The 16,474-nt window shown below is 45.5% G+C and overlaps 1 protein-coding gene across 2 annotated transcripts in view; it reads right to left on the minus strand.

Annotated features, from left to right (window-relative positions):
* The window catches only part of LOC106579478 (uncharacterized), a 33,723-nt gene extending 17,640 nt beyond the window's left edge, over nt 1-16,083 (minus strand). For both annotated transcript variants that reach the window (XM_014159426.3, XM_014159424.3), the window contains exons 1-6: nt 12,506-16,083; nt 9,073-9,199; nt 8,802-8,930; nt 8,659-8,707; nt 7,566-7,702; nt 7,308-7,411 (exon numbers count right to left, since the gene is read on the minus strand). In XM_014159426.3, the coding sequence (XP_014014901.3) occupies nt 7,308-7,411; nt 7,566-7,702; nt 8,659-8,707; nt 8,802-8,930; nt 9,073-9,199; nt 12,506-15,973 (4,014 nt within the window). In that variant the 5' untranslated portion in view covers nt 15,974-16,083. The remainder of the gene's footprint in view (nt 1-7,307; nt 7,412-7,565; nt 7,703-8,658; nt 8,708-8,801; nt 8,931-9,072; nt 9,200-12,505) is intronic.
* Between the last annotated feature and the right edge of the window lie 391 nt (nt 16,084-16,474).

The raw sequence follows: 16,474 nt of genomic DNA on the forward strand, positions 1-16,474 counted from the left end.
GGATTCTCAGACCATGAGAAACAAGAATCTCTGGTTTGATGAAACCATGGTTGAACTCTTCGGCGTGAATGCCAACCGTCACGTTTGGAGGAAACCTGGCATCATCCCTCCTGTGAAGCATGGTGGCAGCATCATGCTGTGGGGATGTTTTTCAGTGGCAGGGACTGGGAGACTAGTCAGGATCGAGGTAAAGATGAACAGAGCAAAGTACAAAGAAATTCTTGATGAAAACCTGCTCCAGAGTGCTCAGGACCTCAGACTGGGGCGAAGGTTCACCTTCCAATAGGACAATGACCCTAAGCACACAGCAAAGACAAAGCAGGAGTGGCTTGGGGACAAGTCTCTGAATGTCCTTGAGTGGCCCAGCCAGAGCCCGGACTTGAACCCAATCGAACATCTCTGGAGAGACCTGAAAATAGCTGTGCAGCGATGCTCCCCATTCAACGTGACAGAGCTTGAGAGGATCTGCAGAACAGAATGGGAGAAACTCCCCAAATACAGGTGTGCCAAGCTTGTAGCATCATACCCAAGAAGACTTGAGGCTGTAATCGCTGCCAAAGGTGCTTCAACAAAATACTGAGTAAAGGGTCTGAATACTTAAGTAAATGGGATATTCACTTTTTTAATTTTTTTAAATAAATTTGCAAACATTTGTAATTGTTGGCAGATTGTAGATTGATGAGGGGTCAAAAAACAATTTAATCAATTTTAGAATAAGGCTGTAACGTAACAAAATGTGGGAAAAGTGAAGGGGTCCGAATACTTTCTGAATGCACTGTATGGTAACTGTAAAGGGGTGAATAAAAGAAGAACACTCTCGGATATAGTCAATCATAAATCAATCTGGTTTATTACAAGTGAGACCGGGACACACCTACAGCACAGAAGCAGAGAAAATGTCTAACTGGCCTACTCTAAGCATGGCCTTAAATTCCAATCTCACAGCACCAATGTTCCATAAACATCAGCCTGGGAGGCTTGTACGGAGTCACAACAAAATACTTTGCCAGCTGCTGCAGAGTCACACAGTGTTCATAAGGTCATCAATACAATAACATATCAGTGTCCTCAGTCCTTGTACATCCAGTCTGGTTTCAGTTACTATAAACAGATATGAGTTTAATACATAACATCTCGTAACCATCAACCCTTGACACAAATAGGACACTTGAAATCATGTGAATGACATAAAGGCCGGAAAAACATAAATATGCTAAGCATTGTGTTAATTACTCTTAACTGAATATGAACTTTATTAAATCTTAAATATTCTCATTACATATGTTATGCAGTTAGCTGGGCCAACAGGATTGAGGGCATGATCATTTTGTATTATCAGGGAACTAACTTCTCAAACTAACGCAATTTGACATGTTATAAACTTCATAATGCAACACATATGGTCTGAAACAATTGGAATGCTAATGATATCTCTATGGGCTCACCTTGGGGTGTCAAAGGTCATACATGTACTGTATGCATTTTGTGGTATATCGAGTAGAATGGACAGTATTGGGATGTGCTTTACTATCACATGGTACCCAGGATGATAACTACACCAAATTTCAAACAGGACAAGGAGATCTATTGGGGAAGTTTTTAGCTACAGTATATAGAGTCATCATAGATTTAGTCTATAATCCGTCCCAGCAACCTATTTTCAAGATGTCCGTCATTCATTTCAATGGGGAGGAACAGCATTAATTTTGCATGGCCATTACTGAATAAATAATTGGTGTAATAAGACCAATATGTCTTAAAATGTGTGTTACAACGAGGACAACCAACAATGATGGCTCAAGTATGTCAGTTATATGTATTCACCAAAATATTACTAGAATAGTGGTATGCCAAATATGTGCCAAAAAAGCTGTCCAAACTGCGTTTTGTTGCCGTTTCCCAAAAATATTACATTAATACACTTTGTTCTAGAAGCATTCACTGCTTTTTATTAATCAACATTATATGCAATGTGATTTTAAATTGTGTTAACATCAAGGAATGTAATCTGAAACCTTCCCATACATTGCACCCTATTTGAAATCCCATAGGAATGCATTATATCCAGCAAAGAGCTACAGTTAATCCATTTTCGCAAAATGCCTTCATAATGAGTACACCAAACTTTACATAAAGCAATCAAGAAGTCTAAACAATTATGCCTAGACATTTCTGATTTAACATTTTCCAATATGGCTGCAAACCAGCTCCATTGGTTTAAATTTGATTGGTCTGACATTGTCACAACTCTTTCAATAATAGGTGGAATTGTAACGCCCTGGCCATAGAGAGGGGTTTTTGTTCTTTATTTTGGTTAGGCCAGGGTGTTACATTGGGTGGGCGTTCTATGTTCCTTTTTCTATGTTTTGTATTTCTTTGTTTTGGGCCGTGTGTGGCTCCCAATCAGGCACAGCTGAAGCTCGTTGTTGCTGATTGGGAGTCACACATAAGGAGCATGTTTTTCCTTTGGGTTTTGTGGGTAATTGTTTCTGTTAGTGTTTGCACCTGACAGGACTGTTGGCTGTCGGTTTTCTCTTTTCTTGTTTTTGTAAAGTGTTCAAGTTGTTCAATTAAATATTAAATGATGAACACTAACTCCGCTGCACCTTGGTCCACTCTCTCTTCAGACAGCCCTTACAGAATTACCCACCAAACCAGGACCAAGCAGCGGAGGAGGAAGGAGCAACAGGAGAACAGCTTGATGGACTCATGGACATGGGAACAGATACTGGACGGAGAGGGACCATGGACTCAGGCTGGGGAGTATCGCCTCCCGCAGTGGGAGATTGAAGCGGAGAGGCGATATTATGAGGAGAGAGAGCGCAACAAGCACGAGAGGCAGCCCCAATAATTTTTTTGGGGGGGGGCACACGGGACAGTCGGCGGAGCCGAGGTCGGAACCAGAGTCAGTCGGGTTGACATTGGAGGTGAGCGAGGGGTACGAGGCAGAGACTGTGAAGGAGTTAATGGGGAGATTAAAGGAGAGAGAGATGAGAGAGCTGCTAGTTTGGTGCATAAGGCACGGCATTCGCCCTACGGAGCGTGTCGTTGAAATGATGTCACCTGAGGCAGCTCTCCATACTCGTCCTGAGGTGCGTGCTGGTTGTCTGGTGAAGACTGTGCCTGTGCCCAGAAACAGGCCTCCTGCATGTCTTCCCAGCCCTGCACGTCCTGTGCCTACGCCCAGAACCAGGCCTCCTGCATGTCTTCCCATCCTGGTCAAGCCCGTGCCTCCTCCACGGACCAGTCCTCCAGTGGATCTCCCTATCCTGGTCAAGCCCGTGCCTCCTCCACGGACCAGTCCTCCAGTGGGTTTCCCCATCCTGGTCAAGCCCGTGCCTCCTCCACGGACCAGTCCTCCAGTGGGTCTCCCCATCCTGGTCCGTCCTGTGCCTCCTCCTAGGTCCAGGCCACCAGTGGGTCTCCCCATCCAGGTCCGTCCTGTGCCACCTCCCAGGACTAGGCCTCCAGAGTGGCCCGCCTGCCCGGAGCTGCCAGAGTGGCCCGCCTGCCCGGAGCTGCCAGAGTGGCCCGCCTGCCCGGAGCTGCCAGAGTGGCCCGCCTGCCCGGAGCTGCCAGAGTGGCCCGCCTGCCCGGAGCTGCCAGAGTGGCCCGCCTGCCCGGAGCTGCCAGAGTGGCCCGCCTGCCCGGAGCTGCCAGAGTGGCCCGCCTGCCCGGAGCTGCCAGAGTGGCCCGCCTGTCAGGATCTGCCATCGCCAGCCGGGCGCAGCCATCGCCGCCCGCCAGCCGGGCGCAGCCAGGGTCGTCCGCCAGCCGGGCGCAGCCATCGCCGCCCGCCAGCCGGGCGCAACAAGGGTCGCCCGCCAGCCGGGCGAAGTCAGGGTCGCCCACCAGACCTTCGGCGTGGCCAGGTGCGCCACCTAAGAGGGCGACGCCAAGGGTGGGGCAGAGGCCACGTCCCGCACCTGAGCCGCCGCCGTAAGAAGGCCCACCCGGACCCTCCCCTTCAGTGTCAGGTTTTGCGGCCGGAGTCCGCACCTTGGGGGGGGTACTGTAACGCCCTGGCCATAGAGGGGTTTTTGTTCTTTATTTTGATTAGGCCAGGGTGTTACATTGGGTGGGCGTTCTATGTTCCTTTTTCTATGTTTTTGTATTTCTTTGTTTTGGGCCGTGTGTGGCTCCCAATCAGGCACAGCTGAAGCTCGTTGTTGCTGATTGGGAGTCACACATAAGGAGCATGTTTTTCCTTTGGGTTTTGTGGGTAATTGTTTCTTTTAGTGTTTGCACCTGACAGGACTGTTGGCTGTCGGTTTTCTCTTTTCTTGTTTTTGTAAAGTGTTCAAGTTGTTCAATTAAATGATGAACACTAACTCCGCTGCACCTTGGTCCACTCTCTCTTCAGACAGCCCTTACAGGAATATGCCTAATGGCAATACAAAATAGATTATAGTTATGCAGATAACACAACCAATTTAGCCAGGTTTGCAAGATATATATAAACTTTGTAAAACATTAGCAAATCTGTTCCAGAAATGTACCAAAAACACTACTCATATCAATGGTTTTGATCTGTATTTGCATCACTGATATCTATATTTTATTTTCAAACAATTAAAAATGTATCTATAATATTCCTAAAGGGATCTTTCACTGGTTTGTAGGGATTATATTGATATACAATATTATGCCATGTTGTTTAAATATAAAATATGTCTTGAATCCTGTCATGTACACTGCATTCCAATATGACATTTTAACAAGCCGCCTGATGAGGCATCAACTTACATAGCTGGTGAAGTATTAAAGCCTTAGGTTTACAGCCTTCATAGATGGTGACTAGTTACACTTTTTTTTGTGGAAAAATAGTATAATGTAGTATAGGGTCTACTGCAATATGTATTGGTTAGTCGCTGCTAAGGGTTGTCGAGGGCAACAGCAATGGTCCAATTGCTGGATTTTTTCTAATCACTGCATGATTTCTATAACGTGTCAACTAGCCACTTAACTAATGTATACGAAATTATTAGGCTTCATTAAATAACTGGTACTGTTGAAGTTTAGAGAGCATAATTTTAAGATTATGATGGTCAGGGAGAGAATAGCTATTTTTAGAGATAAACACAAATTCCTAGCTCCCAAAAGAATATAAATAGATATGTATATGATGGGATGTATAGACATTATGGAGAGAAATATATGGATAGAATATGTAGTATATCTGTAGAATATTTAGGATAGAATAGTATGTGTACAGCAATAGTTAAGGATAGGCCTTGACTAGAATACAGTATATGCATATCAAGTAGGGAAAACAGTATGTAAACATTGAAGAGCATAGTCAGAACTAGAACTTTCCGATTATTCCATGCAAAACAATTGCACACATTTAGCTCTATCATCAGAGTTATACAGCAAGTACCTGCATGCTTTTCATGTTCAGTAAAACATCAATTGATCATGTAATTTCAGGGTAGCCTCATGATATCTGTCAGTATTAGCCACCATTCATTTGATAATTTCTTTAAAAATAAAGTGAACTATACTTGACAAGTATAAGTGGTTTAGTTTATTTCCCATCCTTTGTGGGCTCTGTCAAGCACTAGAAGGGCGCATTTGCCAATGTACTGATAGGTGATAAGGTTAACTTTACAAGCTACAGGTAGAAACGTCGTACAGTTGGCTAAACATAGTGGTAAGTAGACCTAATGTACTTTTTTCTCCAAACAATATAGGCCTACCAAGCAAAGTTAGCTAACATGATACCCTTTTCAACATTATTTTTAAGTGTGTTTAATCACAATTGCTGCTGATAGACATGATAGGTTACAGTGATTGATGGACCACGTCAAATTGGCTACCTAGCTAATAACAGATAACATCAATATGGCTAGTTAACAAGCTAACTTTCAGGGGATAAACTATACTGAACAAAAATAGAAATGCAACATGCAACAATTTCAAAGATTTTACTGAGTTACAGTTGACATAAGGAAATCAGTCAATTGAAATAAATAAATTAGGTCCTGATATATGGATTTCACATGACTAGGGCAGGGGGGCAGCCACCCAATCAGAATGAGTTCCCCCCCCAAAGCTTTATTACAGACAGAAATACTCCTCAGTTTCATCAGCTGTCCGGGTGGCTGGTTTCAGACAATCCCGCAGGTAAAGAAGCCGGATGTGGAGGTCCTGGGCTGGCGTGGTTACAGGGTCTGCGGTATTTAGTCCGGTTGGACGTACTGCCAAATTCTCTAAAACGACGTCGGAGGCAGCTTATGGTATTAAAATGAACATTCAATTCTCTGGCAACAACTCTGGTGGACATTCCTGCAGTTGAGACATCTGTGGCATTGTGTTGTGTGACAAAACTACACATTTTACAGTGGCCTTTTATTGTCCCCAGCGCAAGGTGCACCTGTGTAATGATCATGCCGTTTAATCAGCTTCTTGATATGCCACACCTGTCAGGTTGATGGATTATCTTGACAAAGGAGAAATGCTCACTAACAGGGATGTAAATACATTTGTGCAAAAAATGAAAGAGAAATAAGCTTTGTGTGTAAAATTCAGGGGATCTTTTATTTCAGTTCATGAAACATGAGACCAACACTTTACATGTTGTTTTTATATTTTGGTTCAGTATAAATGACTATATCCAAATATTGTTTGATTTGCTTGCCATCTATAGGGTTGATGACAGAAGTCCGACAGACAATTTTACCAGGACTGATGTCAAGCTCTTTCCAAAAGCCTAGTCTCTGATGATGCAAGATTGACACGTTGTTTGCTTAGCTAGCTAAAAGGCTAATCTCACGTAGCTGAAATTACATGATCTATTGATGTTGGTTGATCATGAAAGGCATGCAGTTACATGCTGTACAACTCTGATGATAGAGCTAAATGTGGAATAATCCGAAATGTATAGTTCTGACTATGCTCTTCAAGAAGTGACGATATAACAACCAAATAGTTTATTTAACAATCCCTTGAAAACAGCACGTAGTTGTCTATGGTTTTAGCGGGGCTGGGGGTCACCCTTGCAAATCGAACGCTCTGCAGAGTATTGTGACATTTTATTGATAAAAACCTATACAGTCATTTTCAATGAGCATGTGACCATTCTCACGTCTCAACATTCCTTTATCAGTCTGCAAACATTCTATTGCATAGACTCCCTTACAACAAGATGTATAATTGTGTGAAAAACATAAAGAGGCTCTCATATATCAATTTGATCAGGAGCTTGTGGGGAACAATTTAATTCCATCAAACCTTTGCCATCACAAAGTGGGCCTTTTTCAGCTGGCCCATGGACTAAGACAGGTTTCTAACAGGCGGGTTCTTACCTCTGGGGGTGTGGTCTCCGGGACCTCTCGGAGGATAACGATACAGCGTCCCTGATTGGGCCGTACCTTTTGCCCGCATTCTGCCACCTCCACCAGTGGCAAGGCTACGAGTCAATCAGGAGACAAGACACGGTCAGAGCCTTCCCTCCAAGTAAACATCTCACACAATTATGTAATACAATACAACAATAACCCACATACGTCCATACATACGTCCATACATACGTCCATGCATACATACTAAAAATGTTTACTCACACTTGAGGATGTCAGAAATGAGTTCCATGTCCGTGCTGAGCTTCTTGATGTGGTCGAGGTTGGCTAGCGTTGCTATGGGAATGAACTGGTCGCTGTCCATCTGGGAGACAAGGTAGAGGTCGTTGGCAAGATTCTCCCTGAGGGGACATCAGCCAATCAGTTAAAAAAATAAACTCACTGCCTACTGACCAATAACAAACTACCCTTCACTGCCCAATCAGAAACTACCCTAACTGTCCACTGACCAATCACACAGACCACAGGAAGATGGTGAGGGGAGGAAGTCTTATTATAATGCCTGGAATGGATTAAATGGAATGGTATCCTACATACTATTCCATTCCAGCCATTACTATGAGCTGGTCCTTCCCAATTAAAGGGTGACTGCACTTCCTGATTTGGCTTTGTCTTAGATTTGGATAATTAAGAAATGCTAGAGGCCATGACTGAATTCAGATGTGAGTTGGTTTCTGGGTGTGGTTTGATGTGGGATGTCTGGTGTGTGTTTGCAGGTAGGAAGAGTTAGCCAAATCATTTTTCCAATTGGCTTCAGCCGTTTGGTGTGCGACCATGACAAAGTTGGTTTGACTTTGGATAGCCTATCTCTGGGGATAGTTAGGGACCGTCAATAAATTACACACTGTAAATGGGACAATATTTTCATGTTGCACATCTTTTAGTTGTCTCGTTAATTGCTTTCAATATTTGTATATGACTTTCTGCAATTTATAGTTGGTTTTTAAGTCATTGAAATTTTGAGCTACTGACTTTTTAAAATATTGTTACATGTACATTGTTTAATTTACAGATGGTCCTTAATGTAGCCCCATAGGGATATCGAATGTCAAACCAAATTCGACCACTCTTACGGTACTCTTCATTCCATGACATACCATTTTCTTCTATCATCTCGCAAATCTCAGTTGGACGAGACTGACTTTATGACCAAACTGATCCTATTTACACTTTGTAGTCTATAATAAATGTTTTTGACTCATATTGATGCCACATAGACCATTTTCAAAATGAGAAGTTGATTTTTAGGGGCAGTTGCTCTTTTAGGTGCCATCAGCCACCTGTGACACATACGTACCGTGACAGACAGGACTCCAGTGAGGTCTTCAGATGATCGATGAGCTCCTCTGAAAACATCAATAACATATAATGTTTGTATCAGACGTCATCTGATAAACAGTCCTGTTTGCTCTAAGCTCCATCAGCCAGTAACGTTAGTACCTGATATACAGCTGTCCTGGACCAGGCCATTGGTTGACAGGTTTCCCATAGTGCCTGTTGGGAATTCTATGACGCTCGGTTCCAGCTGAGCCTCGCCCACTTCCTCCAGGTCATATCCCTGGTCATACCCTGAGGACCAATCAGGTAGCGGCATTTACTAGACTGACACAAATAAAAGCCAAAGAAAAAGCCTGCACACCCAGTAGCTCTTTCCACCTCTGGACTAATGGCTAGGCGTTGTTCCATACTCTGTCTACTTCCACATGCTTACCTTCCTGGTTAACAGCCAGCCATGGTAGACGGGAGTCAGTGTAGATGGGGCCTGAGGGGTCCAGACTAAGCATGTGACTGGCCCATACCTGAGCGTTGGGGTTGAGCTCAGAGACCAGGGTGGATTTCTGCAAGAGAACACACACACACACACACACACACACACACACACACACACACACACACACACACACACACACACACACACACACACACAACCTCAGTGTCTTTAAATGTCAGCAAATTGACATATACAGTCGTGGCCAAAAATATTGACACCCTTGCACTTTTTCAAATAATGCACCATTTCTTCCAGAAAACTGTTATCCACATATGTATGTCTTCGGTGTGCAGTTGAACAAAACAAAAAAATCTGAATTTATTTAGTAAATCTTAGCTAATTCCACAAAGAAATCCTACAATGGCCCGGACAATATTATTGGCACCTTCTAGAAGTGGTTAGAAATAATTTGATTTCAAGCAGGTTATTCTCATTTATTTTGAAATTGAACTCACCTGTGGTGAGTTGAAGGTGCCTGCAGTATAAAAATCATGTATTCAATCAGTTTGAATAGAGAAAAGGACTCATGTTCCTGTTTTGTGTCACTGTGTGTACCGCAATGAGCATGGACAAAAGAAAGAAAACCAGAGATTTATCTGAGGTCAGACACAACATTATAGCCAAGCATGGACAATCTCAAGGCTACAAGTCCATCTCCAGAGACCTTGATGTTACTGTTTCCACCGTATGTAATGTTATCAAGAAGTTTAAGGCCCATGCCACTGTAGCCAACCACACTGGACGTGGCCGCAAGAGAGAACTTGATGGAAGATTGCAGTGAAGGATTGTTCCAATGGTGGAGAAAGCACCTCAGTCAACTGCCACACAGATTCAAGCTGACCTTCAGACACAAGGTATGACAGTTAACTCGCACCATCCATCGCCAACTCAATGAAAGGGGCTTATATGGTAGGAGACCCAGGAGGACCCCACTGCTGAGAGACAGACATAAGAAAGCCAGACTGCAATTTGACAAAACACACCTGAACATGCCCAAATCCTTCTAGGAGAATGTCCTGTGGACAGATGAGACCAAATTAGAGCTTTTTGGTAAAGCACACCATCTCTATGGTTACAGAAAACAAAATGAAGCTTTCAAAGAAAAGAACACCTTCCCTAAAGTCAAACATGGCGGTTCAGTGATGTTTTGGTGTTGCTTTGCTGCCTCTGGCGTTGGGTGCCTTGAACGTGTGCATGGCATCATGAAATCAGGTGAATACCAAGGTATTTTGGGACGCAATATTAGACCCAGTGTCAGAAAGCTGGGTCACCGTCGAAGGTCATGGGTCTTCCACCAGGACAATGACCCCAAACACACTTAAAAAAAGCACCCAGAAATGGTTCAAGACAAAACGCTGGACTGTTCTGAAGTGGCCAACAATGAGTACAGATCTAAATCCCATTCAAAAGTTGTGGAGAGATCTGAAAACAGCAGTTAGGAGAAGGCACCCTTCTAATCTGGGAGAACTGGAGCAGTTTGTACAAGAGTGCCAGTAAAGAGGTGCAGGAAGCTCATTGATGGTTATAGGAAGCACATGATTGCAGTTATTTTGACCAAAGGCTGTACTACCAAATATTAAGTAGGGTGTCAATAATTTTGTCAATGCCATTTCTGTTTATTTTCTGATTTTAATGGATATATTAAGTTCTGAATCATAAACAAAAGTTCTGTAATATTAACAGTGAAATAAAGAAGTGTGGACACCAAATACTTTGTTCAATTTCAACTTATTTTTAGGGAAAATTGTGAGTTACTTAAGTGCAAGGGTGCCAATATTTTTGACTGAACAGTGCATTCGGAAAGTATTCAGACCCCTTGACTTTTTCCACATTTTGTTACGTTACAGCCTTATTCTTAAATAGATTAAATTAAAATCTACACATAATGATAGTGAATATATTTTTTAATTTTTTATTTGTGTAAATTCTTTGAAAACATAAGTATTCAGACCTTTTGCAATGAAGTTGAGCTCAGGTGTATCCTGTTTCCATTGATCATCCTTGATGTTTCTACAACTTGATTGGAGTCCACCTGTGGTAAATTCAATTGATTGGACATGATTTGGAAAGGCACACACCTATATAAGGTCCTACAGTTGACAGTACATGTCAGAGCAAGAACCAAGCCATGAGGACGAAGGAATTGTCCGTAGAGCTCCGACACTGAATTGTGTCGAGTCACAGCTCTAGGGAAGGGTACCAAAAAAATGTCTTCAGCATTGAAGGTAGTACACGGTGGCCTCCATCATTCTTAAATAGAAAAAGTTTGGAACCACCAACACTCTCTCTAGAGCTGGCCGCCCGGGCAAACTGAGCAATCGGGGGAGAAGGCCCTTGGTCAGGGAGGTGACCAAGAACCCGATGGTCACTCTGACAGAGCTCCTCTGTGGAGATGGAGAAACTTCCAGAAGGACAACCATCTATGCAGCACTCTACCAAGCAGGCCTTTATGGTAGAGTGGCCAGACGGAAGCCACTCCTCAGTAAAAGGCACACGACAGCTTTTTTGGAGTTTACCAAAAGGCACCTAAAGGACTCAGACCATGAGAAACAAGACTCTCTGGTCTGATGAAATCAAGACTGAATTCTTTGGCCTGATTGCCAAGCATCACGTTTGGAGGAAACCTGGCACCATCCCTATGGTGAATGGTGGTGGCAGCATCATACTGTGAGGATGTTTTTCGGAGGCAGGGACTGGGAGAGTAGTCAGGATCAAGGGAAAGATGAACGGAGCAAAGTACAGAGAGAACCTTGATGAAAACCTGCTCCAGAGCACTCAGGAACTCAGACTGGGCTGAAGGTTCACCTTCCAACAGGACAACAACCCTAAGCACACAGCCAAGACAACGCAACAGTGGCTTCGGGACAAGTCTCTGAATGTCCTTGAGTTGTCCAGCCAGAGCCCGGACTTGAACCCAATCGAACATCTCTGGAGAGACCTGAAAATAGCTGTGCAGCGACACATCCAACCTGACAGAACTTGAGAGGATCTGCAGAGAAGAATGGGAGAAACTCCCCAAATACAGGTTTGTCAAGCTTGTAGCATCATACCCAAGAAGACTTGAGGCTGTAATCGCTGCCAAAGGTGTTGCAACAATGTACTGAGTAAAGGGTCTGAATACTTATGTAAATGTGATATTTCAGTTTTTTTTATACATTTGCAAACATTTCAAAAAACCTGTTTCTGCTGTGTCATTATTGGGTATTGTGTGTAGATTGATGAGGGAATTTCTTTAAAAAAAAAAAACATTTTAGAATGAGGCTGTAAAGTAACAAAATGTGGAAAAGGTGAAGCGGTCTGAATACTTTCCGAATGCACTGTACGTGTGTTTTCTCACCCCTACAGTTCACACACACACCGCTGAAGTACTCACAGGCTGGTACTGATGGTGCCATTCCCAGAGACAAGAGTCCTGAGGCAGAAGAGTGCTGTAGGTGGGGTATACTCCCAGCAGGGCCATGGAGCTAGGGGGCTGCTCCTCCTCGCAGCCCTCCTCACCCTCACCCTGGCTGGGCACCATACCCTGGGCCAGCCCCTGGGCCCATCCTCCACAGACCTCTTCCTCTACCAGCCCTGGCCCTAAATGCGTCCAGGGAGAGGGGTAGAGGCCAGAGAGGGTGGGGTCCCCTTCCTCTCCCAGCAGTTCTGACACCATGTCTATCATGCCCCCTTCCTCGACCTGTCCTCTCACCCCCACAGTGTCCATGTCTGTGGTGACAGCCAGTGACCCCTGACCCAGGAACTGTATCTGGTAAGAGGGAGTCGAGGCGTAAACGTCAATCTGATCAGGCTCCACCCCCAGCACTCCCGCCAACAAATAGGAATCTGCCGTCGTTGCATCGTCTACAGGGTAGTCCACATCTGAGCAGTCATCGCCGTGGGAAACAAACTTCAGGGGTTCATCAAATGGGCTGAATCCAAATGTCACAGGGGGGAAAACAGGGGTGACAAACACACTGTCATTTGTTGCTATATTACTACACTCAGTGTCCTCAGGGAGTGTCCCTAAACTACTGTCAGACTGTGTTCCTACACTACACATGCTACTAAGGCTGTCTGTTGCAACACATTCCTCTAGGAGGGATATTCTATTCTCAGTGTATATCTCTGCCCTTTTGTCAGTGTGTGTTCCGTCCTCCGCCTGTGTTCCGTCCTCCGCCTGTGTTCCGTCCTCCGCCTGTGTTCCGTCCTCCGCCTGTGTTCCGTCCTCCGCCTGTGTTCCGTCCTCTGTGTTCTTCTCAGACAGGTTTCTGCAGTCAGTGGTTTCAGTTCCTCCTTCTGAACTCAACCTCCCATCTCTCCATTCTGAACCTATTGAAAGGAAATGGGACAAGGAGGATGAAGAACCTTTGCAGGGCTGTAAGTGAGTGTCCCCGCTAGGCAGGTCCTCAGGGACAGGAGTAGAGCCTCCTCTGTCCTCAGAGAGATGGCCGCTCTCGCTGTCCTCACGACCCTGAGAAATATGTCTGCTCTCTATGTCCTCACAACCCTGAGAAAGATTGCTGCTCTCTCTGTCCTCTCTACAATTCTGAGGATAGCTGCTCTCTCTTGTGGGATGACTGGTGATGGCAGCCATTTCCTGCCAGTGTTTCTGTTCCACACTGGTTTCCGGCTCCTTCTCTGTTGCTGCAGACCTTCCCACTATATCCTCAGCCTGGACGGGCCAATCAGTGAGCTCTGAGTCATCAACAGGGCTTCTGTTATTTCCAGTAGGTTTTACATCATCCCTATCAGGTCTCCCAGCATACACATGTGTTGTGTTTTGATCAGGCTTGGCGTTGCTGTCAGAAGTAGTATCATACTGATCAGGTTTTGTTCCAACTTCATGTTCCATATCCACTGGTCTAAGGTCAGATTTGAATGAGTGGACAGTAAAGTCCATGGGTAGAGACACTGCGTAGACTGGGTAGACTGTGGATAGTGAGGAGAGTGTGGAGACTGGTGACACCTCTGTTAGTGTGGTTTCCACTGTGCTGCTGAGTATGGTCTCCTCCTCCTCCTCCGTCTCTCCTTTCAGCCCCTCACTGATCATCCTCACTGAGACAGCTTGGTATACCTCAATCCCCTCCATCTCCTCTTCACATGTGGCCCCATCCAATGCCCCAAGCAGGGGGCTGGAGTTGGGGCTAGGACTAGAGCTAGGGCTGGGGCTGTGTGTGAGCTGCTCCTCTGTAAGGGTAGGGTTAGGAGGGCAGGAGTATGTGGGGGTGGGAATATTGTTATGAGTATCATGGAGGTTCAAATCCCTCTTTGTGTTTTCTCCTTCCTGGCTGCTATCAACAGTCTTCACTGTGGGCAAAAGACCTGTCTTCTTAACACACACATTGTCGTCCTTCACACACACACTCTCCCCCTGGAGTGATGTCAGCTCAAGTATGTCGGGATCTGTAATGTCTCCAGTTAGTGGTGGGATCCTGGTGTCTCCGGGAGCGATGGAGCTGTCCTGTTGTGAAGTCTGAGGGTCCTCATAGCTTCTCCAGAAAAGGTCCGGCAGAACGGGTGCCTCGGGGGGCTCACCGTGGGATTTGTCAAAGGCTGTAGGTTCCAATGTTTGTGATTGGTCGATGCCTGTAAATTCAACTGTTTTAGATTGGTCAGAAGCCTTGGGTTCCGTTATGTGCGATAGGTCAGCCTTTTCAGGTTCCACTCTGTGTGATTGGTCATTGGCTTTAGGTTTTTCTGTGTGTGATTGGATAGAGGCTGTATGTTCCTCTGAATGTGATTGGAAAGCTGTAGGTTCGGCTATGTGTGACTGGATAGAAGCTGTATGTTCGGCTACGTGTGATTGAATAGAGGATGTAGTTTTGGCTATGTGTGATTGGATTGCTGTAGGTTCTGCTGTCTGTGATTGGATAAAGGCAATATGTTCCTCTGTGTTGGATTGGTCAGTGTCGAGGTCGTCAGCATCGATGGAACAGATGCTATAGAAGCTCTGAGCTCTGGCCCTGAAACCCCGCCCCAGGGTTGCTCTGATGACACAGTCTTCCTCCTCATCTTCCTCTAGTCCTACTCTAGTGGAATCCCCCCCAGCTCTGATATACAGCTGGTGGGTTGGGGATGTTCCGACCAGGGGGGTCCTCCAGCCCTCTGTCTCTTCCTGGCCGGGCTCCGGGGTCTGGTTGAACCAGGTAGACCTGAGCAGGGCGTTCTCCGCTATCCTCTGTCTCACTGGGCTCTCCACAGTGTTCTCTATCCTCTGTCTTTCTGGGTTCTCAATGGTCTTCTCTATCTGTCTCGCTAGGTTCTCCATTGTCTTCTCCATCTTCTGTTTGGGTGGGTTCTCCATGGTGCTCTGTATCCTTTGTCTAACGGAATAATCCATAGTGTTCTCTGCTATCTTCTGTTTTAATGGGCTCTTCACACTCCCCTCCAAATATGGAACATTCCCACAGCTGGCCTTGGCCTTGGCCGCGTGTGTGTATGGCACGCCTGCCTCCGTCGAGTCCATGTGTGTGTGTGTGTCCGTGTTTGTCTGTGTGACCATGCTGGGGCCTGTGGAGGCGTTAATAATAGCCAGTTCCTCCTCGTGTGAGTGTTGCGGAGTGAGTAGCCCCCCGCTCCGCATGCCACTGACACTGCTATGTCTCGCCTTGGTGCCTGTCGACACGTTGTCCGGGATGACATTGTTCTTCTTCTCCTGTTCCTGAAGTTTCCGTTTGGCCGGTCCGTCCGGTACACACGTGTGTTGAGCCAGTTGGTCAGACACATGTTGAGCCAAAGCATTAGTGTGTAGTCCGTCCTGGTGCTTGATCCCCAGTGCTTCTGGGCTTGATGCCTGAAGCAGCCTGGTCCTCTCACTTAGCAGGCCTGGGCTCAGCTCCTTACTGCAGCAGCACCCCATTTTCACTACGCTACCAGCCTCTAAAACAGCAAAGCAGCACTTCACCAACACTCAGACACAGTTCCTCTCACTCACCCTTCTCACACACAAAGAGAAAAGACCCCAAACTATCCCTTGCTTTCCCCTCCTCCTCTCTGCTTTACTCCTCCCCTGCCCAGAATAGCACATGTTTAGGAGCTCACATGGCCCTGCCACTCAAGAGAGCCTCCCAGTGAGTGAGTGTGTGTGTGTGTGTGTGTGGGGGGGGGGGGTTATAGTTTGAATAGGATTAGTACTCTGGCACATGGCCAGAAGAGCACCAATGCAAGAGCATAGAGGAAGCCATCCCCCTTTTTCTATCTCACCCTCTTTACTTACTCTATCCCCTCTTGACCTCTGTTTCTCTTCTTTGCTTTGACTCTTCCCTATTTGACTGACTCACTCTCTCACCATCTCTCTCTCTCTCCCTGCAAGGCCACTACAGAAGGCATGCCTAGACTGTGACTCTATGGCTAAATACCA

Source organism: Salmo salar, chromosome 19 (assembly GCF_965601325.2).
Source record: "Salmo salar chromosome 19, fSalSal1, whole genome shotgun sequence".
Lineage (NCBI taxonomy): Eukaryota > Metazoa > Chordata > Actinopteri > Salmoniformes > Salmonidae > Salmo > Salmo salar.